Source organism: Dipteris shenzhenensis, chromosome 9 (genome assembly GCF_047967505.1).
Source record: "Dipteris shenzhenensis isolate YYH24624 ecotype China chromosome 9, Dip_SZ_1.0, whole genome shotgun sequence".
Classification (NCBI taxonomy): Eukaryota; Viridiplantae; Streptophyta; class Polypodiopsida; order Gleicheniales; family Dipteridaceae; genus Dipteris; species Dipteris shenzhenensis.
This window is the reverse complement of record NC_141604.1, coordinates 16,699,817-16,722,827: the sequence shown is the minus strand read 5'-3', so window position 1 is coordinate 16,722,827 and position 23,011 is coordinate 16,699,817. Positions and strand designations below refer to the sequence as shown.

Genomic DNA, 23,011 nt, shown 5'->3' with positions numbered 1-23,011 from the left:
CCTTAAGATACAATGGAAAGGAGAAAAAAGATATAGGATGAGTGGAGACTATTGACACGCTTTACCATCACCTTAGAGGTTTTATATATACATTGCATCACGGCACCCCCACATTCGAGATCAAAGAAACAATACACTAGACTAAAATAAATCTCAATGCATTGGGGAAACATGAATGTGATCCTTAAAATTTTACAACTAATAAAGGAATCACTTGGTAAGAAGTGGATGTCATCATAGATGAAATGATTGACCCAATTTTGAAAATATTTATGTAAACCCCAAGAGAAATGGGTACCATAGGAAAAAGAAGGTGGGCAAGTGGACTTGCAATCATTGCAACAATATATTTCCCATAAAAACAATGCTAAAAAACTGTGAATAAAGATTGGTTTGCTAAAACTATTGTTTTGGCATAAACTTCAAATTGCCTTTCATGAATTTGTTAGGCCTTTCTTTATAGTAGATACAAGTTGCCGTTAAGTCTCACTCATTGCTTTAATAAAATCTATAGATACAGCTTGTCGTTAGGTGTTCTAGTAGCTCATTGCTAGCGTTGATATTGCCAATAGAATCATACTTCATAATTGATCGCAATCTTGTCAATTGACAATCATCCGCCTTTAGACTCAAAAGGGTGATCGTGGCCCACGTGAAGGGTGCCGCAATTTCCAAATTGAAGCCTGGATTATTAGAAGAAGGACCATTGGATGGATAAAAATCTGGATGCAAGTGGCAGTTTCAGAAAAGTTCGAAGCTCCCCTTTTAATGGCTCCAGATTTGGGGGATACATGTAGCAATCATAATCGAGACATTGATAGAGGAAATTCTTGGATAAACATGAAAAAAGGTGAGATGGCTAAGATTGTGTGAAATCGGACCGGGAACATGGAGTGTCACTGGGAAACAAATGCCTACGATCTCGTTCAGAGAGAGAGAGAGAGAGAGAGAGAGAGAGAGAGAGAGAGGGGGGGATGATGCTCTGGCAGAGAGAGAGAGATGATGATGACGTGGCAGAGAGATAGATCGAGAGAGAGAGGGAGAGAGAGAGAGAGAGATGGAGAAAGATGATGACGTGGCAGGTATGTGTGCTAGACAAAATCTATAGATTTGTATCATTAAAAAAATAGATATATATATATACAGACATATAAAATATGCAGATTATATGTATATTTTAAATGATATTGGCGATAGCTGTATGACTATGTTGCTCTTAGGGTTTCTGTGGCTCTTCTTCTCTGCTTCTTCTTCTTCTTCTTCTTCCCCCTTCTTCTTCCCAAGATCGTGCATTGCTTCAGCTTCCTTCCATATTTCCGATCGAGTCTCCATCGTCCTCTGCCTGGTGAGTTCTTTCACTTTTCTGGTTTTGCTTGCTTGCTGTCTTTACCTCAATTCCTTTTCCTTTACGCTCCGCACCATCTTGCCTTTCTCCGGTTCGCATTTTACCGCCTCTGCTTCGTTTCCCTCTCCAACAGAGCTTTTCCCCCTCCCCACATGTAGACATTTGTATTTGACGACGATCGCTGACTCTCTGTTTCCTTTCAGATTGCCTCACCGCAGGTTTGCGCTCGCATTGCTTTGTTTTTGTCGGAACATTGTCTCGTTGATCGAGTCGAAGACGGCGAGATCTGACAGGGTTTCCTCCAACATTTCTGCAGGACGAAGGTTGGAAGCCTATGCCGAGCGTTTATCGTTTTTACAGGACCATCCGGAAAGGCTAAGGAAGGGTAACATTGCATACAACTGTGAAAATATTGGAGTTTGGTCCTTGCGCATCGCGAAGATGCCGACAATGGTGCTTTTATCTTTGCTTGGCCTCCTGCTGCTCGCAGTTTTGCTGTTAGTGGTGGCGCTCTATCTTTTAGATAGTCATGCGGATGAGCAGAGTAAGCGCCTTCAATGTCTTCTGCAAAGTTCCATGGCTGGGAACCAGAGAACGCGATCCCTGGACGAAACCGCGACGGATTTTAACCGCCAAATGTGCCATATATGTGGTGGTATGCGGAGGCGATCGCATGGATTGGTTACCGCCTCGGTTTCTGATGCGAAAAACCATGAATCCTCCCGTTCCTCAAGCCATTGGGTGGAAAATTTTACAGCGAACGTGAAACTTGTTTTTCAGAGATTGATCAGCTTCCACAGGAGCCAGACGAAGGGCGATATCAATAAATATTTGTGCGTTTTGAGAAGTCTTTTGAGGACCAGAACCTCAATAAAAGAACGAGAGAGGGACGATTTTCTCCTTTGTTCAGCAGCTACGTCTGTATCTGTGGCATCAAACGGCTCTAACAGTTGTGTTACGGCGGCTCTTCCAGTTGCTTCTGGACGTAGAGGCCCTTCTGTCGCTCAACCGGAAACAACAAGCGCTGGACCGTCTGTTGCACTCACAAGCTCAATGGGTTCATTTCGGTCCTCAAGCTCTTTCATGGAATCCATACCACACCCGATCACACCCAACGATGATAAGAACTCGGAACCTGAGTTGAAGTCCGCACCTTTTCGTCGACTTGTGCTGGAAATATTAATGTCCCCTTCTGCGAATGGAGATCGAATCGGTAGTGCGCCAAATGATTCAAGTGTAAGGCTGAAATTGGAGACAAATGCTACGTTGGAGCACTTGGCCAGTCTGACAAATGCATCAGACTTGGCACTTGAGATAAAAAATGCCCAGCAACGCGTGCAAGACGTGAAGGATGCAAATGTGGCAAGGTTATTGTGTCTTCCTGTGGAGGCAATGCCTGTAAGGTGTAACACAACAGATAAAACACGGCCACAAATGCACCAGGACTCTTCACAAAGCATGGACATAGAATGCTCTCTGCCTGAGGCTGGGATTAGTAGCTTGGAGTTGCCACGTGTTGAGTCCACAGTTGGGAGTTTGTGTGTGAACGCCATAATGCACAATGGAGAATGTGCTCATGCAGGACAAAGGGTAGGCACATTAGCATCTGGTTGCAGCATTGGTTCTGATCAGAAAGTTTGTGGTGATTGTGGGCTTGAATCTGTTCACTCAATACTATCAGCTAATGCATCAGCCTCAGCAATGAAGCATTCTGTACCCAACGGCAAGGTCAAGCTTAGAATGGGGAAACCCAGTAATCCAAGCAATCTTGCGTCAGAGTCAAGTGCAGACAGCAAAGGCCAGCATTCCTTCGTTTCGGAAGGAACCTCTTTTGTTTCATTGGATGGGTTGGGATCGTTGCGCATTACGCTTTTGAAGGCTGATCTGGATGGAAAGTTGTCGGAAGAGGGCTCAAGCACAGTGAGTGCACAGGTTGCATCTGCACTCGCTGCTCTGAATGTTGACTCTGCTTTTGCCAAAGCAGGAGGAGGTGGGGGTGTTTCAGGTAATGTCCACAAGGAGGAATTCAAAACTTTGAATGCATATTCTGGTTTAGGCACCAGTTCCCCACATAAATCTCAGGATGAAATTTTGCAAGGAGACGGAAGTGACTCTGACCATGGAGTCGATGAGGTGGAGGAAGTCGTTTTGTTGCAGGCTTCAAAGTGCAGATCACTTGAAGGTGATAGCAGCAATTCCAAGAAGAAAGAAAAGAAGAAAAAGAAAAACCGAGGAAAGAAACAGAAGGGGAAGGTAGGAGCTTTGATATCAGAGGCACAGGAACGACAGGAGATAGGAAAGATTGCTTTGGAAGCTGCAAAGCATGTTTCTGCTGTTCCTGAAACAGAAGTTGGTTGTGTCTGTGGTGCATCTAAGGGTGGCGTACATAGTAACAGTTGTCCTTATCCTTTTACATCATCTGGAAGCATGCTCCAAAGGAAGATAAAAGAGCAGTATGATGAATTGGTGAGGTCCAATGTTGCCAAGACTTTGACGCTTGCTCAGGTATTCTGTTAATTTATCACACATGAAAATGCATCATTTTTTAATGCAACATGTAATTGATCAATAGTAGAGTTTGAAAAATTCTCCAGTTTTATGTCTTCAAAATGTCGTGGACTTATGCTGCTTAATTCATTGATGGGAGACGTCTGAATTGGCATTGGCTTTTAGTTGACACTTAAATGCATTAGTCTGCGGTAGCTTAGGAATTCAGTTCCTATCACTGTTGAAGCTTATGCATGATTTCCTTGGATGTGATATAGCGTCTTATGCAAAGCCCTACGTGCACATCAGCAGCCCCTGCCCTGTTCATGATGTGCTTATGGAGTGTTTGTAATGCCCCTGCATGATGGGCATTTAAGTGGCATATGTAAGCAGGCTGGTATTAGGTAATGTGGCAGAACATGTTTGAGAAGATATGGAACAGAATCTAAAGCCTTTTGTGTAGAGAATTGTATAGCTTCTAAATAATAAATAAACTTTAAAGTGTGGACTTGTGTTACAAGCAGACTAGTGCATGTAGAGGAGTACGTAAAAAATAATCATGAATGCGTATTGAGGAATAGTCACGAATGAGTATTGAATGATTGCTTTAGTTCCCTATTTTGATTTACGAGATTATAAATCTATTTTAATGGGGGAAAATTGCAACATCCTACTAACCAATGCTTAACTAGGATGAGTTGGATGCTAAAGATAGCAAAGCTAGGCTTATAACTACAAGCCAAAGACTTTAATCAGGACATCTTGGGATCATGTAAACCTATTGCCTGGAAGTAGAAGCTTGGTGGAATGGTCATGTGAGGATATGGGACACATGTTCTGCCTATGAAGTGGACTAGTTTGCTTTACCTGGGAAGGAGGCGCACACTTCCCAAACAGTCCTCCTGAAGCATCAGAATAATTCCAGATGGAGAATCACGCACTATGGTTGCTGTCCTTCACAGCCGTGCACATTGCAAGTCGCTATAGTCCAAGTCATGAGGAGGACAGGGTGGTGAACAAGGTCTAACGAGAACTCAAGATCTCTGTAAGTCTCAGAACAGTTGGATTATGCTGGAGATTTAGAGGAAGCATGGTCCAAGATTGTGTGGAATCACGTGAACTTGTAGGGCCAAGCAAGCAGTCAGGCTTAACCTGTTTGAAGACCGATTCAGTGGTCAATGGGTAACTCTGCTCAGCTACTCATTCGTATCCATTTCATTTCATGATCTAGAGGCATCGGACCCTCTGGCATACCCTGCAGAAAGTAGAGCTGAATAGTAGCCCTATTCATACTTGATCCGTAACTAATGCCCAACCTCACCCAGCATAGTTTAATCATCTCATCTTTCATCTGTACGCCAATCAAAGTGGAGTCCATTGCTTCATTCTGCACGTTGTGGCATTGAATCTTGAGAATGGACGGGCATAGGTGGACAAGTTCAACCTTTCATAGAAAAATACCATCTTATCTAATGTACAAGCTTGTGCATTGACAAGTTTGAAGCTTTCATTATCTTTGTTCATGTACGATGATAAAATTCAATCCATAACGGCATTCATAATTAATGTTCATAAGAGAGAGTATGCCTCATAGACCATATATGTTGAGGTTCCCTATCAGAAAGATACGATGATAAATTTCATCCATAAAGGCATTTATAATTAATGTTCATGTAAGATAGAGTATCCAGACCATGTACATTGTATGTTGAGGCTCCCTATCAGAAAGATATACCGTTTAGGTTGATCTTTATAAACATTGCTGCTAGCAATCAACCTTGGTTTCCTAGACAAAAGAGCAACACCGAACTGGTAATCTTCCTAGAACTGCAATCTTATCTTCAAGTGGATACCACAAGTATAATTTTCAAGGAAACTTTAGGCAAGTTTTTCAAGTCTTTGGATAACTGCTACCATCAGCCACATCCAATGATGCGACAGGAATGCGGCCCACATAAAGTATTTAGCTTTACAGATAATGCCTATCCTCAGCCACATCCAATGATGCAACAATATTCTGGCCCATGTAAAGTGACGAGATTTTCAGATTTGGCCAAGTGATATAGAAGAAAGGAGTTTCTTCGCACATGACTTATAGACCAAAGTAGAACTGCAATAGGACTCTCCCTTTGCTTCTGATAAGCATACAAGACTTTCGCGCTCCCTAGAAAGTATGCTCTTCATCTCATGGAAATTTTTGGTTCATAGCCCATTGGTACAGTTTTGAATTCCATCGCCTAGGAATTCTCATGTGTCTGTACGGCGTAGATAGTTTCTGCAGAGTTTCATACGTTGACAGACTATGTTGGTAGGGCTGAATTGCTTAGATCATATCTTCATGAACTTGTTTTGTGTTTTACTCCTCTCAATTTAGGGCATTCGTTGTGTTGCTATTTAATTATGTATGCCACTCACGTCCAATCACAGGGTACATCCACTTGTCCCCCTCTGAACTTGGGAACCATTCAAATCTTTGACAATACCAAGTATCCTGGTCTGTTTCAACGGGCTGTGCAACCTGCACTATCCATAACATACATCCATAAAAATTGAAACACAAGCTGCAAATGAGCTAATACCCGAGTAATTCACCAGCTACAGTATACTCTCTTGGATCAGTTGATGTCCCTGTCTCCATCATAAAGGCTTACCTTCTCCTGCTTCCAGTTTTTTGCAATTGAGCCTTGAAGAAGCCTCCGAAGCTCCTGTCCCTATTAGCAAGTCATGCACCTACTGTGTTTGACAGAGGTCATGCAACGTGCATTGATAACCTCTGCAACAAGACTTCCTTCTCTATTTGCTAGGAAGACTCTCATCCTCCATTTCCTCAGCACCTCAGAAAATCAAGGTGACAAACGCAAGCCATTGCGAGTAGTCTCGTTGTAGATCCTTGCCCTAGCCTCCTCCTGTACCAACATAGCCCCCAGCTCCTCATAAGTGGGCACCCTTGGACGCCCTTGACCTTTCCGAAGTTGTAACCTCTCTCCTCCATCCTCATGCTGAAAGTTATTCTGGAGGTTGAGGATCCTTGAAGTATTGTTCATTTCATACAGGTCCTTTAACTGGTTTCATGCTTCCTTCAAAGTATCTGCCAACTAAACGTGTGGAATCCCTCCAGCTGTTGTCCCGAAGATCATTGATAGTGCTTCGGCGTCCTTTTCTTCCCACTTGCTACCTTGTGTAGATCAGCTAGTTTTGTCACCTTCTGTGCTGATCCACTTCGTCTTTGGGTTTCAGCTTCTCTTCCATCACCACCTTCTAAACTTCCTTGTCGCCAGGTGGCTCCACAGCTTCACCTTTTCCAGATAGGGTTACGTATCTCCATCCAGCCTGCATAATCCAAAGTTTGGGATTCGTGCATGTGTTGCCATCAGACTGAAATTCCTGGAATAGACTCTGCACACAGATGTCGGACCAATAGGAAAACTTGTGGGTGTATGTGCCTTATCTAAAAGGGGTCCTCTACAAACTTTCATGACCATCTGACACATACATGTATGGTGTTAGCGTATGGATGTGCATTTTTAAACACTTTGGATCTTCCTTAGGGCCCTGATACCAATTTTCAAAAGAGAGATGGAGGTTGCTTGCTACAGCCAACACTCTCGCACCAGTGGCAGAATGTATAGAAATGTAGCCCAGGAAACACACAATTTTAAATTTACATCTTGCTCCTTTCCGTTGTGCACACAACTGTAGATAGAGATAGATACAGACACAATGCACAGTAGAGGAGAACAGCAAAACATGTTTTAACGGATTGCTCTAATGGTGGAGCAAAACCCAGATGGCAGCTTATGCTTGGGTACTGATGAGAACATTAGTGTAGCTCTGCTTACTAAGTTCTTTTTCTTTGTTTTATTTTTCGCATTTACTTCTTTCTAAATTTTAATAAATAAAATTTTTTGTTCTTTTGCCTGTTTTATAAAAAATTTTAATTTGTAATATTGGATTTAGGAAGGTATATGCACTAATGGTGGACAAAACCTGATAAAAAAAGGTGTTCAGTGTGCCATCATCTAGCAGCCAAGTTACTGCCTAGAGGTGAACCCCTGACACCTTCAGAGCTGTCTCGTTCCTTCTCCTGGCATGGCCAATCGTCTGTCAGCTTGTGTGCTTCAGTGGTCTGCTTAGATGCCGTACCAGCAGACCTCCTTGCTCCTCTGCAAAGCAGCAATGGTGAGGCACTGCCTTTTGCTCTGGATGCAGCCCAAGTATGTGATCTCATTTCTGGAGGCTTCTCTGGCATGCAGCCAAATATGAGGCTGTGAATGAATAAATGTCCCCACATGGGACGTATTCATAGGGCATATATAACCCCTGTGAAGTGGGCATCCTGCTGCAGACCGGCTGATCAGTCCATCAGCCAACAACAGACTAGGCTGCATCAGTCTGCCCCTTCCATGTTTTAGCCGACCTGTTCCTTGGTCTATTTAAGGCCCTGCTACAGGTGCCTCTTGCTGGGATCTGCCCCAGCCCATCTGCAGTCTTCAGGCCCTGCATCAGGCATCGATGCAGCTGCTTCATGTGCATCTTCTTCTTTGTGATTCTTTGGTGAATTTAGAGGCGCATCGTATGACTAGAGTTCCACATTTAAAAAGGTCACTTGTATTGCCTCACAGAGCCTATGTAGTTTGAAACATGTCTGCAAGCCTCTTCTCATTCTCTTGAGGGAGACCATAAATTATTATCATGCAGATGACAAACACAAAGTATTACTTGAGAGACAAATGCTATCATAGGATTCAAGTTACAGCGTTTATGCTGTCCAAATCTGTGAGGTGGTAGTTCTAGGCTTATAGTTTAAATGACATGCCCAGATTAGTCAGTCTAAGAGTTGGAGGAAATTTGACAGATTGGAAGCGTTGCTCATAATAGTAAATACTTATGGGCTTCGCTCTGCAGTTCTTCTGCCAGCCAATATCTTCACACTTAAGAGTCTACCTCTGCTGATTTGTCAAGCTAAAAATTTCTTTGTGCTTATGGGGATTCCAACGGAAAGTGGAGTAGATGTGTGGCAGGTATCAGGTACCCAAATATAGCCATTGCCTTCATAGTAGGCTTGAGCTTCTAGCAATCTCTTCAAATCCACTAGAGGTGACTTCTTTGCTCTTTGGTTTTTGTCACACGTCTCTTTCTTTGTGATCTCCTTGGTTTAGCAAATTGTACCCAAATAGATGTGGGAAGTAAAGGTGGAAGCAAGATTGCATGACAAAGTTGACCCTCTAGAGAGTAGAGAGTATTGGTCAAGAGCATACCTTTGCGAGTCCAGCAAGGTCCTTTCTCTTGAGGTGGACAGGAAGGGTTGAGGGTGTCGATATCATGGATATAGCTGCTCATAGCCTTCTTTCCTTTCCTCTTGGTGCTATGATGGTATCATTGCTGAAGGAGACATGCACCACCTTGGTGTTGGAATTGAGAACAGAAGAGAGTTGGAAAGAGATCATCATCGCCAAATCAACGACGAGTTTGAATCCGGATCATCCCTCAGTAGTCTCGACTCCCGCCTGATCAGCAAAGAAATGGTGAACTTTCAAGTTTGAACTTTTGAAGAATTCTGGTAGAAGAATTCGGATCGCATATTTTGCCGGATGATGAATGATGATGGATTGTCGTGCTCCATTCAAATCGAAAATGCTCTCGAACCTCACTGATTGAGACTCCTGCTCCTGGGTCATGCGCCCGAAAGAAGGCAATGGGCGTGCGCGAAGAAGAAGGGAATGCCTTTCGTACGTAGGCTGTGCGCCTCTGGAGAGTCTGGAGTCTGGAGTTTGGAGTCTGGAGTCTGGACGGAGGGCTGGGTTCAACCAGGTTAGAAGTATTTGTCTCATAATCGAGGGAATGGAACGGAGAATATGTTTGTGGCAGGATTCCATGAAGTTTTCGAGCCATTGAGACGTAGGGGTCTATCCTTGTGACATATGGAGCCTTGAGAGTCAAACGTTTTGGGCATTTTGGCTTGCAAGCTATTTTTTTAAATGATATGAGTGTTGGCATAACTCATGTAGATCTTCTTGGGATGTGCATCAATGTTTTAACCTGTTGTTCATAATTGGTTTAAGGCTTCATGAGTGTGGGTCCTTTTTGAAAAAATGGAAACATCCACAGCGATTGTATATTATCTTCATATGATGATATCTTTTTGTTCCCATTTCTTCCCTTTTGCATTCAAAGCCTTCTAAGACAGTTCTGCTGGTTTACAGGTAGGACGGTTTACAACTTGTCTTGTGGAAGCCAAGGCTGCACTTCAGCAAAAGTAAGTGCTTTCTTGATGGCGATATGAGAGTATGTAGCTTCTTGTGTCATGGACAGGATTTTATGCTTTGCAAGGGAGAGTATCACCATAAAGGCAACGAGGCTGACTTTGTATTGTAGCAGATTCCATGCTTTTTGGGAATAAGTTTACCAGGCTGTTTGGCATGCTGTTCATAACGGTTGTTTAGGTTCTCTCTCTGTGTCTCTGTCTCTCTCTCTCTCAGATGGACTTATTATGGATTAAATGTTGCAGATCAGAGTTGATTCAGAGAAGATTTACAATAACCAAATCCTTGCTTGCAAAAGCAGACAAATCTTCATTTGATCGGCTGTGTGGGCAGGTAGTTACATCTGCGATTTACTCGAAGTTTATGTTTATAGCATCTGCCTATTGCCCTTGGTCTGCCATGTTGCATGAATCAACGTTTTGCATGGTCTATTTGGGTACAGATTTATGGTCTTGAGATGGAACAAAAGAAGCTGGAGGAAGATACGGTGGTATATAACCGTTTACAAGAGCAATTGAAGCTTTCTCCTGCGTACAAGAAAGTATGCCTTCCCTTTTGAGAGAGAATGTTTCAGGATGATTCTCAAACTGCATATTCTGATTGTTTGAATTGGCCATGGTTCCTACCTGCACGAAACCAAGAGCTGTGGATCTATTTGCAAGGTTGAGAGTACAACTTGGAACCACCTCAAAAAGAGTGAATTTGAATCTATATTCTAAATAAAATTTGTGGCAAAGGGCCTAGCAGAAACTCTGATGTATGAATGAACAGCTCAAAAAGAGTGAATTTGAATCTATATTCTAAATAAAATTTGTGGCAAAAGGCCTAGCAGAAACCCTGACATATAAATGAACAAGATGCCAAATCATTTGGAAGCATGAAAATTACTGATATGCTTTATTACAAAGAATAACTCTATTGGAAGAAACTAGATTTGTTCTTGCAAAGAACAAAGCACTTGACATAGATGAAGTGAAAGGCTTGGAAGCCTTTATTAAACATCTTCAAGTATGACGCAAAAATATCCTGAGTAGGCAGTTAAAAATGGAGAGATAATCAAGTCAATTGGGGCACTTGTCAAATCTTAACGAAAACAAGAAAATATAATGAGCATCGAATACTCTGAATCTTTTTAGCCAGAACAAGCTACGTCGTCGAGTTCCACATTGGATACAAACACGGCAATATATGAGGAAGAAGTTGAGCAATGCCTTCTACCTCGGAAATATTGTGGTAGAAAGGGGGACAAACCGTTACCAGAGTTTTGTCAGAAATGACCCAACAAAGGGTACGCACAGCGGAAGACTGATAGTAATGCCCAGGAGCTCACACAGTGTGGTGTGGGATGTGGAATCACAAACTTCTTAACTTATGTGCATAATATAGATGTGCAGACTCATCAATAGACAATGAATCAGCCAAATAGAGAAACAACCAAAATAATATATTTCCGTTCCAAAACTATGGACACAATACAAAAGAGAGAGATCCTGAGTCCCACCAATGGTGTGGTCCTATGATCTTATCACAAGGTCCTTCTCCTATCTAGCAGTTATCTCTAGACTCGAGCCTGCGTGCTCCTTGTCGAGCGTCTGTAGACTTTCCGTCTAGTGTGTTCTTCTCCACCTTACTGGTGTGGTCCTCTGATCTTATCACAAGGTCCTCCTCCTATCTGCCAGTTATCTCTAGACTTGAGCCCGCGTGCTCCTTGTGGAGCGTCTGTAGACTTTCCGTCTAGTGTGTTCTTCTCCACCTTACTGCCTGTGAATCAGCCTAGGTGGGCAGCCCCTGCCAAGCTTTGTCTGCAGCACACAGGTCCCCTTGGTCCTCCTGAATGTAGGCCCCAAGATAGCTGTTCCACTGCTCCAACTTGCTTGTGAATGGCTGCTCCAGAAGGTATGATGATCACAACACCTTGCTGCCCTAGAAGACAGCCAAGGTCCAGCCTCTAGGGAACTCAGTTTGCAGCTCACCTTCCACTCTCCTTCACCCCCAGTGTGAGGCCCAAGGGAGTGGCTTCTGGGTGCTCGTCTGCTCCTAAACTTGCTGGATGTTGGATAATGAATGAGGGCTAGAGGCCCTCCTTTTATAGGGCACAAGGCCTGCCCCAAAAAACCGACCAACATCCTGAATCTGGCCGACCCAATCAGGCCGACCAGGCTGCTATAAAACCGCCCTAAAAGGGCTCACTTAACTAGGGCCACTGGCCCACAAAATTTTGACACTGGAAGAACTTCAGTCAGTCTTACTTGGTGAAGAACTCAGGACTCAGGCCATTCATGCATGCAAAGGCCATTCTAATGATCAGGCATTCACAGCTTCAGATAGAAGCAGAGGCAGAGGTAGATCATTCCAGAGAAGTGGTCATCATCAACAATAGAGTCATCAGCAAAGCAATGTGTTTGCAAATGATTCAGAAGTCCCAATTTCTCTGCAAATAGAGATGCAAACAGAGATACTCTTTGTTGAAGCTGGCGCAGATTTGTATGGAGGTTGGTACAGTACGGTCGTTGGTATAGTATGGTCGTTGGTACAGTACGGTCGATGGTACAGTACGATCGCTAGTATAGAATGGTCGACCTGTACGGAGAGTACATTCAGTTGTACGAAATCCGTATGCCTTGATGGTTGTACGGCGAATGTACGGACAAGTACTGCGTAGGAACTGTAGTACGGCGCAGGTCTGTACGGAACGGGTAGTACGGCGTAGGTACGTACGAAACAGGTAGTACGGTGTAGTAAACGATGGTACTTGTAGGGGAGCAAAATCAAGTTCTAAACTGACGAAAGGACACTCAGATATTTCCTCACACAGCCCATCTTGCCTGCCAAGCAAAAGAGATGGTGGGCTTAAATGCAGTCCTATGATTTCGAGATTGAGTACAAGAATAGATGCCTTGTCTAGGAGGTGGGCTTGCACGTTGTCTACTGTCTCGACCATCTATCAAGATTGGATTCATGGCATTCAGGAAGAGTACATGCAGAATTCAAAGGCGGCAGTCATATTTCAGTTTTGCAGAATCCCTCATGCTAAAGCCTCCTTGACTTTAAATAGCATAATGGGTTGTTGTGGTGCAAGGACAGACGTCACCTAGTGCCAGACTCACAATATAGGCAGCTGGTCTTGTAAGAAATGCATGGCTGGATATACAGGTGTCACCAAGACTTACGAGAGGGTCAGGCAGAGCTTCTTTTGGGAAGGCATGTGGCGAGATCTGGTCATATATGTTGCAGAATGCTTGCCTTGCGAACAAAGTGGAGAGGAAAGTACCAGCTGGTCAATTGCAACCATCACATATTCTAGAGGGAAAATGGACACATGTAGCAATGGATTTCATCATAGGCTTGCCTTCTACAAAGAGGGGATGGGACGCATTTATGTCGTGGTGGATAGATTGACAAAACTGGCCCATGTGTACCCACTAAGATCTCATATTAAGCATCACAGGTTGCTTGGCAGTTCATTGATCATGTGTTTACACACCATGGCTTTCCCCAGGAAATTGTAAGTGACACGGATCCAAAATTTGTGGGTCACTTTTGCCAAGAATTATTTACAGTGGTTGGTACTATGCTCACACGTAGCACTGCATAACACCGTGAGACTGATGGATAGTAGAAAAGGGTGAACAAACGGTTGGAGGAATACTTGAGGCATTTTTGTCATGGTACCCAGAGGGCTTGTGGCACTTGCTAGATTTTGCTACAACAATACCAAGCATCTCTCTATTGGCGTGAGCCCATTTGAGGCAATGCATCAGTGCAAACTGGGAATGCCTTCCTCAATTGCCAACATTGCTGTGAAAAATATGTTCCCAAACACATTGTGGGTTTCAAAGATCGAGTACTCCACAACAGGGTGTACATTGAGTACCTCATAAGATGGAAAGGGCTTCCAGAGGATGAACAGTTATGGCAGCCATAGAGTACTGTCTACGAGTACCCCTATCTTTTACCAAGCTGATCAGCATTACTTGGATGTCCCAACACCCTTGTGTAGCAGCCGGTACATGTAATTTTGACGGCACAGTTCTATGGGAAGGGATGGGTTTAATGAAGGGGGAAAAAGGGCTACTTTTAGTGTTCCTTTAGGTGTGAAATGTGGAGGGACTATGTAATTCCCATCCACACTCATTGTGTTCTTTTTTATGTGACATCTAATCCTATCTACTCTCCTTCTTTCCTCATCCTTGTGTTGGGGTAAAGGCACATTGCCACCCTTTTATTAAAGATATGACTGTCTTAAGACAGTCATAGGGTGAAAGCCTAATCCTAATAAAACCTATGAGTTTGTGGTGTGGCTCAACACTTCACACCCACACTTTTGTGTCTCCCCCTCTCTCTCTCTGTCTCCTTCGTTCCACTCCCTCATTCTTTCCCTCTCAACTGGTATCAGAGCCTTCACCTCTCCCTCTCCACTCCGCTCTACCCCTCCCTCTATCCCTTCCTCTCCCCTCGGGCAGCGCGCGCAGGCAGCGCAGGCAGCGCGCGCGGGCAGAGCAGGGCAGCGCGCAGGCAGAGCGGGGCAGCTCGCACACGCAGCAGCAGCTAGCTGCTGCTAGCTGCGCAACGCACAGCACAGGCTGCATACAGTCGTCGTACGGTCGGGTACGGACGTCCGTACTGCCGTACGGACACCGTACAGGCGGCTGTACTGTACGGACGCCGTCGTACGGACACTGCGTCAGGGAGGAACAGGTCGATTTTTTTTTTTGGGGATTTGTACCCTACAGCAGGTACAGCAGGCTTTTTTTTTTGGGGGAAGAAGAAACAGAGAGAGCACTCTGCTCTTCATTCCCGGTTGTTCAGTTCTCAAAACAGTGTGTTGAAGGTACAGCAAGTACCCTCGTGTCCCTCGTGCTTGAGGTGACTAGTACCACAGTGTGTGGTGGTTGCACAGTTATCTTGTTTCGGGAAGGTCAAATGCCTTGATTTTGCAGAGGGCTTTTATGCTTTTGCTGAGTGCAAATCTCAGCTTTTGGGTGACAATATCAAAGGGCTTTTGCCTGGCAGTTTATGCAGTGTATGCCTTGAGGCAGTGTGGAGCCAGAATGCTCACATTGGTCTTGTTTCCGCAGTGTATTCAGTGACATTTCTTGCAGGTCACATTCTGTGTACGACACCTTGAAAAATCTCAGTTGAGCCACACTTGGCCAGGGCGCATCGAGTTTACTCGGTCCCTAACTGTCCATCGTTGACAGTGCTCAAAAGATTTTCTCTTCAGTGTTTGTACGTTGGGATCTGTGTTGTTACTGTGTACACAGGGCCGTTTATGCATCACATTGTCAGGTGAAAGTACCAGGAGAGCGCTGTATTTTATATGCTACCTCAGTGTTGAGGTGTTTTTCACTTGTTACAGGTGTCAAATCAAGGGGCTTTTGCCCAAATTTTGCTTGTGAGCACTTGAGTTACTGTTTGAGACCTTCAGATGCCTTTTATCCCCTTGGCAGAAGGGTGATTGCTTGGGATTTGTCCCATTCTCTGTTGCAGGTTTGTGACAGGCTGAAGTGTTTGGAGCCTCTTTTTCAGTGAACAAAACAGTGTATGACAAGTGGTTTATGCATATAAAATCAGTGCAATACCTCATCTGAGGTGGGAGAAGTGTCCAGGACAGTAGTGTTTTGTGCTTCGTCAGCTGTTGATGCACTGATAAAGCACTTGTGGAACAGCTGCAGCATTCTGAAGTTACTGTTTTATGCCTATCTGAGCACGGTACAGTGTGTCAGAAGGTACAGTGACTGGAGGGAAATTTTCTGTTTTGCTGCAGATTTTTTTTTACAGTAAAAACAGCACTATTGTGAGTGCTTCTGGCTCTTGATAGAGCAGGTTTTTCTGAGAAATCAGAATTTTATTTAGTCATTTTTTGACTTACAGGGAGTCAGGTACTTTCCTTATCTGATATGGCATCAGGGGGAAGTGAATCTTCAATTCTGAACATAAAGAAATTGGAAGGGGCACACAATTATGCATTATGGGCAGAACAATGTTTGAATGTACTTCTGCTAAAGAAGATTTCTAAGCCCATAAGGGTGAAGGGTGTCAAGCCATCTGGGATGTCAGATGATGAGTGGGAGGAGCTTGATTTGTCCGCTAGGGCTGCTATCATGCTTACTCTCAGTGATTCTCTTGTGTTCAATGTTCAGGCTGAAAAGACCTCTTATGGCCTATGGCAGAGGCTAGCAGAGTTGTATGCCCAAAAGAGTTCAGCCAGTAAGGTTTATTGGTTGAAAAAGCTTGTAGACCTTCGCATGAAGGAAGGTACAGCTATGACCTCACACCTGAGTGAGTTCAATGCCATCTTTACACAGCTTATTGCACAGGGATTGAACCTTGATGAGGAGTTCAAGGCTACTTTCTTGTTGTGTACCCTCCCTAAGAGTTGGGACACTTTCAAGACCACCCTGTCTAATTCAAATGTCACTCTTATGTATGCTGATGTGGAGAGCTCTCTCCTTATGGAGGAGATGAGCAGGAAGAATAATGCGGGCAGCAAGTCTTCAAATGCTTTGCAGGTACAGGAAAGAGGCAGGACTCAGCAGAAGGGGAGATCTGCTGGAAAGTCCAAATCCCGCAGTCAGTCCCGTGGCAAAAAGGATATTGAATGCTTTTACTGTGGCAAGAAGGGACATGTGAAGTCTAAGTGCTTCAAGTTTATACGGGATCAGAAAGCCAAGAAGGCTGAGACAAAGGATGCAGGCAGTGGAAGCAAAGGCAAAGGCAAGGCCAAGGCAGATGACTTGGATGCAGTGAATGTTGCAGCAGAAGACAGTGAAAGTGACAGACATGATGTTTTATGCTCTTCTGCTGTAATTGCACATACATTGGTTATTGATGGCCATGACATGCATACCTGGCTCTTGGATTGAGGTGCTTCTTTTCATGTTACTCCTCATAGGGAGTGGTTTACTTCCTACACAGGTACTCATGGAGTTGTTCACCTTGGGAACAACTATGCATGTCAGATTGCAGGGATTGGCAGTATACAGATAGTATTCCCTGATGGACGCACATTTATGCTTGATGGTGTTCGCCATGTGCCGCAAATCAAGAAAAATCTGATTAGCACTGGCTTGTTGGATGACAGTGGTTACCACACCACATTTGGGGATTCCAAATGGGTGATTACTGATGGCCAGGTTGTAGTGGCTGAGGGTTATAAGAGTGATACCTTGTACCCTCTTTATGTTTCCAGTGTAGGTAATCATGTTGTTGCCATAACCGAGCTGCCAAAGGTTTCATTGTGGCATAGCCGGTTGGGACACATGTCCGTTAAAGGAATGCAAGAACTGTCACGTTTGGGTTATCTGCCGTCTCTTTCATTTTCAGATTTGCCTACTTGTGATCATTGCATATTTGGCAAGCATTCTATGACTCCTCATAAGAGGAGAACTCCCCAAAATAGAGCACCGCTTGATCTAGTGCACACTGATTTGTGTGAGATGCCACAGCTATCACTAGGGGGTGCAAAGTATTTCATTACTTTTATTGATGATGCCACACGCAAAGTGTGGGTCTATTTCTTGAAGCATAAAAGCGATGCCTTAGATGCTTTCAAGAAGTTTGTCGCTCAGGTTGAGAATCGGACAGGTCGCAGGCTGAAATGCCTCAGATCCGATAATGGGAGTGAGTATGTGTCACATGCTTTTGTACAGTTTTGCGAAGCTAAGGGCATTAAACAGGAACTCACAGCCCCTCATAATGCATCTCAAAATGGTGTGAGTGAGCGGATGAATCGAACTATTCAGGAGAAGGTTCGATGTATGTTGTCTTATGCTGCATTGCCCCATGGCTTTTGGGCAGAAGCCGTGCAAACAGCAGTTCACATAATTAACAGGTCGCCGAACAAGGCTTTGGAGTTGAAAGTGCCAGAGGAGGTGTGGTCTGGCAAGCCACCTTCATATAAGCACTTACGTGTGTTTGGCTGCGAGTGCTTTGCTCATATATGCAAAGAACTGTGCACCAAACTGGAGCCAAAGTCTTCCAGATGCATCTTTATGGGTTATGGTGACGAAGGTGAAATGGGGTACAGGTTATGGGATCCCGTCAAACGGAAGATTATACGCAACAATGATGTCATCTTTAAAGAGGATAGTGTACACAAAGAACCCGTGCAACCTGTGGAATACAGGAGGGTTGTTTATGATGATGTCGGACAGCAAAGAATGCCCATTAATATGCAGCAGCAGGCTGCTGTAGATAACCCTGTTCAAGAGGGTATACAGGCTGAAAATCAGCCAGACAATTTTGCCAATGATGCACCACTGGATATGCCAGCAAATGGGGCTGTAGAACAGCCAAATATGGTGGTACAGCTGCAGGCAGAAAGGTTTTGCCATGCAAGTGGGTTTACAAAGTCAAAGTGGATTCAAATGCTTTACCGAGGTATAAGGCCAGACTGGTTGCCAAGGGATTTAAGCAGGAGAAGGGCATTGACTTTGATGAGATCTTTTCCCCTGTAGTCAAGATGACTACTTTGAGAGCAGTGTTAGCTCTTGTTGCTCATGAGGACATAGATTTATGTCAGATGGATGTGAAGACTGCTTTTCTTCACGGAGATCTCCATGATGAGATCTATATGAGTCAGCCAGAGGGATATGCTGTTAAAGGGAAAGAGCAGCTTGTGTGTAAGCTCAAGAGGAGCTTGTATGGACTCAAGCAGGCGCCAAGAGAATGGTACAAGAAGTTTGATGCCTTCATGCAGTCCCAAGGGTATCATAGGTGTGAGACCGATCATTGCTTGTACACCAAATGGGCAAAGGATGGCAGTTTGATGCTACTCATTCTATATGTGGATGACATGCTGATTGCCAGTAAATCTCAGTAGGAGATTAGTGCTTTGAAGAAACAACTGCATAAGTCTTTTGACATGAAAGACTTGGGTGATGCAAATCATATTCTTGGCATGCGGATTATTCGTGACAGGTCCAAGGGACTTTTGTTTTTGTCACAGGAGGAGTACATTGACAAAGTCCTGCAGAGGTTTAAAATGGAGGGGGGGAAGTCTATTAGTACCCTGTTGCCTCCACATTTAAAACTCAGCAGTAAGGACAGTCCTAGATCAGATGACGATAAGGCTGAAATGGCCAAGGTTCCGTATGCATCTGCAGTTGGTTCTTTGATGTATGCCATGGTTGCCACTCGTCCGGATATTGCTTTTGCGGTGGGAGCCATCAGCAGGTATATGGCAAATCCAGGCAAGCGGCACTGGGAAGCAGTGAAAGGTGTCTTGAGGTATCTCAAGGGTACCAAAGACTTGTGCATATGCTATGGTAGGCAGGATGCATTGGTGCATGGTTTTACAGATTCAGACTATGCAGGGAATGCAGATAACCGGAAGTCTACTACCGGTTATATTTTCACATTTGCAGGAGGTGCTATATCATGGGTGTCTCGGTTGCAGAAATGCGTTGCTCTGTCAACCACTGAAGCTGAATATGTTGCAGCCACTGAGGCTTGCAAGGAAGCAATATGGCTTACTCGGCTGGTGGGAGATTTGGGCATTACAGGAGATATGCCAGTTTTGCATTGTGATAGTCAGAGTGCTATCATGTTGGCAAAGAATCCGGTCTTTCATCAAAAGACCAAGCACATAGATGTGAAATACCATTTCATCAGGGAGGTATTGGAAGACAAGCGACTTGAGCTTGTGAAGGTGCATACTGATGATAATCCTGCAGATTTGCTCACTAAGAGCTTGCCTACAAAGCGGTTTGCACATTGCCGCCACATCATGGGATTAGGATGAGACCATTCTTATTTTATGGTCTTGTATACAGTAACTGTATATTGCTGTAATTTTTATTCTTTTGTCCCCTTTAGGCACATTGGCCTTTAGGTGGGAGGTTGTTGGGGTAAAGGCACATTGCCACCCTTTTATTAAAGATATGACATCTATGACTGTCTTAAGACAGTCATAGGGTGAAAGCCTAATCCTAATAAAACCTATGAGTTTGTGGTGTGGCTCAACACTTCACACCCACACTTTTGTGTCTCCCCCTCTCTCTCTCTATCTCCTTCGTTCCACTCCCTCATTCTTTCCCTCTCACCTTGCTGCCTATCTCTCTCTCTCTCTCTCTCCCCTCCTACCTCTTCTTTTCTCTCTCCTACTCCTTCTCCTTCGTGCTCCCCCTCATCCTCTCTCCCTTCACCTAATCTGCCCCTACTGCTTTTGTACAGCTGATTTATGTGTATTCATGTACTGTTGGTAGTCCTCTCTCAGGGTTCTGTTCAGTCTCTCTATATGCATAATAGAGAGAAAGAAAGAAAGAAAGAAAGAAATATTAACGTCCACGGGAGACGTCGCGGGCCTATGGGACAAAGTGCACAGAAAAGCGAACTCATACAAGCCTCAGTGGGCTGAAGCTAAGGGTACGCTAGGACCCTTGCTGAGTACTACTGAGTACTAGTCTATGCTAACAGAATCATAATCATAATCATAATCATATCAAGCAGTCTATCTAGGCGCTTGGACGAAACTGAAGCCTGGTATAGTGATGACTCTCTGGTGGGCTGGAAAAATGTTTTGTATTTGCGTTTGTCGAGCTGTCTCGAGCTGCGGTGGGGGGCGCAGTCTTCTCGCTCTCTGGACTCTCTGGGCTATGTCTAGAGTGACCCCTCGTCTCTGTCGTTCTCCCCCGAGGAAAGCTGTGATAGGTTGGACCTCAATAGAGTACTCTGGGGGATCTTTGTCGCACATGTGGCCTCTACGTCCCTCTTTCGGTCATCTAGAGTGCTCTCATATCGGCTAGCTCCTCTTCCTCCACTCTTCTGTGTCCGGGGGCTGGCTCAAATGTATAGAAGTATGTGACGTGCCACTGTGCCCGGTCACCCTTTATGTCCTATAGTGGTCTGACCATCCCCTGTTGCTCTTTGATCTTTCGTAGAATCGCCTCCATGTATCGCCTCCTCTAGGTAGAGACAATGGTAGTGTCCCCGAATCTCGTAGTAGGCTGGACAAACACAATGAAAATGCTCATCTGTCTCAATCGCCCCTAGCATACATAGTATGCAGACCCGCTGCTCTCTAGGTATACCCGTTGCTCTCCCTGCCTCAATCCTCAGCTGATGGGATAAAACCTGCATCTGACCAATGGCAATCCTCAGTGCATGAGATACTCCTCTATCCTCGAGATACTGAGGTATGATAATGAATCCCTCCTCTGATACTCTCAGGAAGTGGTCGCGATAAAAGTGAGAGAGAGAGAGAGAGAGAGAGATAGAGACGCTCGCGCACACATGAATAGGTTTCTCTGGTCGCGGAAATTTCTTGGGTCCCTTTAACTCATATTTTTCCATGTAGATTCTTGTTAGCGCAGAGAGAGAGAGAGAGAGAGAGAGAGAGAGCAGTGGTAGTCCTCTCTTAGGGCTCTGCTGAGTCTTTCTACATGCATGTGCGAGAGAGAGAGAGTCTAATCCTATCTACTCTCCTTCCTTCCTCATCCTTGCTGCCTACACACACTATCTCTCTCTCTCTCTCTCTCTCCTCCTACCTCTTCTTTTCTCTCTCCTATCCCTTCTCCTTCCTGCTCCCCCTCATCCTCTCTCCTTCCTATCCTCAATTCACCTAATCTGTCCCCTACCGCTTTTCTACAGCTCATTTATGTGTATTCCTGTACTGTTGGTAGTCCTCTCTCAGGGTTCTGTTCAGTCTCTCTATATGCATGAGAGAGAGAGAGAGAGAGAGACACACACACACACACACACACACACGTGTACACATGAATAAGTTTCTTGGGTTGCGGAAATTTCTTGGGTCCCTTCAACTCCATATTTTTCCATGTAGATGTCTTGTTAGCACAGAGAGAGAGAGAGAGAGAGAGAGAGAGAGAGAGAGACACTGGTAGTCCTCTCAGGGCTCTGCTGAGTCTTTCTACATGCATGTGCGAGAGAGAGAGAGAGAGAGAGAGAGAGAGAGAGCTGAGAGAACTGAAGGGGTTGAGTGAAGTATTTATCTGTGAACATTCACTGATTATGGTTATTTTGATTGTAAAAGATGCTGGAGTATGGACGTGCACATTTTGAATTACAACCCCACACTGGGCAGATGATTGAAAAGTTGGAACCGGAGGATACAGAGATGTCTTTTGAAGAATTGTTGGCACAGGAAAAGAAGGATTCTTTCTGGTAATAAGGCTTCATCAATGAGTTACAATCATGTGCTATTTCCACTTCTTGGCAAGTGAAATAATCTCACTCATATGTGCAGGCAAAAGCATGGCTTATCCAAGCCATCTGTACAGGTACAATGATGAAAGCAGCCCAGGCTTTTTGTGTCACTACAGATGAGCTGATGGGAAAGTAACGCTATTGTGGCGGATGATGCTATTGATATAAAAATGACAATCATGTGGCAGCAAAATATCGTAACACAGCAGCACTTCTAAGACCACCTCTCAGCTTTGAGAATCAACCAGAGCTGTATAAACCAAGCTTGTCTTTGGAGACCTAAGCTGAGATAGTGGCTGTAATCTAGAATCCCTCTAGTTTTGCATATCTGTGATGTGTCCGCCAAGGCGGATTGCTTCCATGTCTCATATTAGGGCGTAGGCTCTTTGATGCCACTTTTACAGGGAGCATAATGAGTTTGCACTTGTGGTTAGTACTTTGACCATCATCTTTGGGTTTCTGCTGGTGGAATTTTCATATATTTATTTCTTGGGAATTTGGCTTGCTTTTTGATTTGCTTGATTCTAGCATGTTGCGCATGCTTGACGTACATGGTCTTATTTCAATGCTCCAGCCATAATCTCAGGGGACCCACAACTTTGAGGGCTGCCTTAATGTAGCTGGCCTCTGTACAGGTTCCCAGGCCTGCTGCCAAGCTCCTTCAGTTCTCGCTTTTAAATGGCCAAGGGGTTGCTGCCTATCGTCTTTATTATTTTTTAAAGTTATGTACATGTGCGTGTGACAGTTAGTC

General features: G+C 44.4%; 1 protein-coding gene across 1 annotated transcript; it reads left to right on the top strand.

Annotated features, from left to right (window-relative positions):
• The first annotated feature begins 1,070 nt into the window (after positions 1-1,070).
• Positions 1,071-22,756, top strand: LOC147898285 (CA-responsive protein). The gene is made up of 10 exons (XM_087379143.1): positions 1,071-1,082; positions 1,198-1,345; positions 1,549-1,563; positions 1,662-1,730; positions 1,836-3,850; positions 10,036-10,088; positions 10,341-10,428; positions 10,538-10,636; positions 22,088-22,218; positions 22,301-22,756. The coding sequence occupies exons 1-10, from the start codon at positions 1,071-1,073 to the stop codon at positions 22,341-22,343; spliced, it is 2,673 nt and encodes an 890-aa protein (XP_087235269.1). The 3' UTR covers positions 22,344-22,756.
• Positions 22,757-23,011: the final 255 nt, after the last annotated feature.

Bases quoted from the DNA above. Each gene is read 5' to 3' on its own strand.
- LOC147898285 (XM_087379143.1), top strand. The intron at 10,089-10,340 runs GTAAGTGCTTTC...TAAATGTTGCAG, and splicing joins AAGGCTGCACTTCAGCAAAA to ATCAGAGTTGATTCAGAGAA. The intron at 10,429-10,537 runs GTAGTTACATCT...ATTTGGGTACAG, and splicing joins TTGATCGGCTGTGTGGGCAG to ATTTATGGTCTTGAGATGGA.